Raw genomic sequence first — 2,844 nt, 5'->3', positions numbered from 1 at the left:
GAACTAGGGTTAAAAGGGAGGGAAGAGACTTAGAGAAAAAGGTGAGGATAAGGGCTACAATACAAAGTTCACTATTATTTAAAGTTTAAATCGAATTTGAAATAATTAAAACTTAATATGGTAATAGGATACAAATGATATGAGATATATACATGTAAAAGTAACCATGGAGGTTCTTGTAGTACGAGGCGAATTGCATTTTGCCCCTTTTACTAAAAAAAAGACAAGTTAGACCTTGTATGTTAGAAAAAAAGTGCAAATTAGCCATTTTGTTAAAAATTCCATCCATATGTGCTATTAAGTGATTATTTGGATTTTTAAAATTTTTTTTATGTAAGTGATGTGGAATTAAAAGATGAGTAAGATTAGGTAAAAGTATCATGGAGACCCCTATACTAGAAGCCAAATTACATTTTGCCTACTCTATTAAAATAAAAGGCAAGTTAGTTTATGTACTTTAGATCAAAAAGCAAACTAATTATTTTGTTAATTTCATATATTTCTACTTTTTAGTGATGATGTGACTAATGGAGCAACCAGATAACGATATGTGATGTGCCACGTTTACCTCATACTAATGCAACACATTTTGTCACATAAGCAAATATTAAAAAAAAACTCAAAAATAAATAATTATTTTTATAATTATTTAAAAACCACATTCAAGATGAACCTAGACAAATAGTTGTCCAATTTATCTTGAACGTGATTTTTCTATCTAAGTTCATTCGAATGTGGTTTTTAACTAATTGTGAAAAAATTATATAAAATTATTTAAAACTATTAAAATTTATAAAAATATAAAATTTTAAAATTATTCAAAAAATTCATTATGGAGTTGTTTCTTAAATAATTATTAAATAATTGTATATAATTATAGAAAATTATTTAAAAGTTATTAAAAAATAACAAAATAAGACTCATCGACTTCATTAACTAAAAATATCAACTTAATTAAGAAAATACATATGTATAAGTATATTTGAATTCTTTAAACATGATAAATGTGCATATATATAAATTTTATAATTTAAAAAATAAATTTTAATCGTTATTTATATATTTTTATATTTCTTAATAATTTTCTATAATTAATTTAGAAACCATTCATTCGAGCTTGGACGATGTTCAGGATCATTATGGTTGTTGTTTTAAATAATTTTAATACTTTTAAATTTTTATAATTCTTAATAATTTTATGTTTTTCTTGAGGATGAAATGAATAAGGACAATCCTTTATTTAGTTTTAGATGTGATATTTTAAATAATTATAAATTATTTTAAGGATTTCAAATTATTTAAAATATTATCACATGAAGTATACTGATTCTTCATCAGTCACATTAGTATTTAAGAGTAAAATTGGATAGAATTTTAACAAAATGACCAATTAGTTCTTTGATCTAACATATATGAACTAATATGGCTATTTTTTAATAAAAGACTTCCAAGATACTTTTATCTGTCCTACATAGATCATTTATATAAATTATTTTTTTGAAAAACCAAATAATCCTTTATTAACATATATTTTTAACGAAATTTGCATTCTTTCCCATTTATCTAATTTTAAATAAAAATAAAATACAATATGCCATTTAATACAAAACCCGTGATTATAGTTTTACACATGAACTCTACGGCAAAACAAGCTTTAAATCCATTTTCAATTTCTTGTTTTCTACAAAAGCTACAAAGGAGAAGGATATGATAAATGTGTATTTACTAGACTCCTGAGGATAAAACAAAAAAAGAAGAAGAAGAATTTACAGCAATTTCTAACAACATTGCCAACACCTGCGATGCTGTGTCGAAAAATTCCTACATTTTGTTCTTTTTTTCACAAAAAATAAAAACCCGAGTAACAGAAATTAATTCCCTCTAGTCAATTTTTCTACCAGCACTGATCAGTTTCCCATCTTCGAGTCGGGTAAACCCGAGTCCTGACCCGCATCCAACGTGGCGCCAACGACATATCGTACATGGCCCTCGCCGTCGGATCCGACAACGTGGCGTACGCGTTGCGTATCTCTATGAAATCACGGCCGTCCGATGATGATCCCATCGCGTCTGGATGGAAAACCTTGGCCAAACTCCGGTACGCCGTCTTGATCTCGTTAAACGATGCCGTTCTCTCCACCCTTAGTATCTCATACAAGCTTCCTGCCGCCGCCGCGGCCACCACAACCTTGTTCTCCGTCTGTGCCGAATTTCTGACGGTGACCGTCTTCTTCGATCGCGAAACCGAATAGGTGTTGTTGAGGGTTGTAACGGCGGGGGGGGAAGAGAAGGTTGCAATTGCATACATTGGGAAATGACAGAGGAAGGGTAAGATGGTAAAATAAAAATGTTTATTTATTTTATTTTATATCTCTGGTTGTACGAGGGGAGAGGCGTTTGTACTTATAGGGGTCAAAGGTATTCGTAAATTATGAATTCATTTCAAACAAATTCAACTTTGACTCAAATAATTTATTTTCAATTCTGAACTTCGATTTAACTAAAAATACAGTATTGTTATAATTTATATTAATCTAAGTATGTCTTGTATTTTACCTACGTTTCAATAGTTTTCATCAGAAAATCGTGGGTTGTGTTTACGGTTATATCTGCTACTTCATGCTCACCTGCCATTTCATCTCTCAATTTCCTTTTTGTTTTAGTTTTAAGTTTCTAGAACTTCTTCTTTTGCTTTTATCTCCGCCATTTTAAGAATTTCTTTCATGATTTTTAATTTTTAATCTCTTTATCTTTTACTTTTAAAATGATAAAAGGAGTAAATTATACCATTACTCACTAAATTATTAGTAAATTTTCATTTTACCACTTAACTAAAAAAACTTT

General features: G+C 28.8%; 1 protein-coding gene across 1 annotated transcript; it reads right to left on the bottom strand.

Annotated features, from left to right (window-relative positions):
• Positions 1-1,638: 1,638 nt before the first annotated feature.
• On the bottom strand, positions 1,639-2,472 carry LOC105784577 (chaperone protein dnaJ 11, chloroplastic). Its single transcript, XM_012610481.2, has one exon. It carries the CDS (start codon positions 2,306-2,308, stop codon positions 1,895-1,897), a length of 414 nt encoding a protein of 137 aa, XP_012465935.1. The 5' UTR covers positions 2,309-2,472; the 3' UTR covers positions 1,639-1,894.
• Positions 2,473-2,844: the final 372 nt, after the last annotated feature.

This window comes from Gossypium raimondii, chromosome 13 (assembly GCF_025698545.1).
Source record: "Gossypium raimondii isolate GPD5lz chromosome 13, ASM2569854v1, whole genome shotgun sequence".
NCBI classification, from domain to species: domain Eukaryota; kingdom Viridiplantae; phylum Streptophyta; class Magnoliopsida; order Malvales; family Malvaceae; genus Gossypium; species Gossypium raimondii.
Note: the sequence above shows the minus strand (reverse complement) of the source record. Positions and strands in the feature narration are given on the sequence as shown.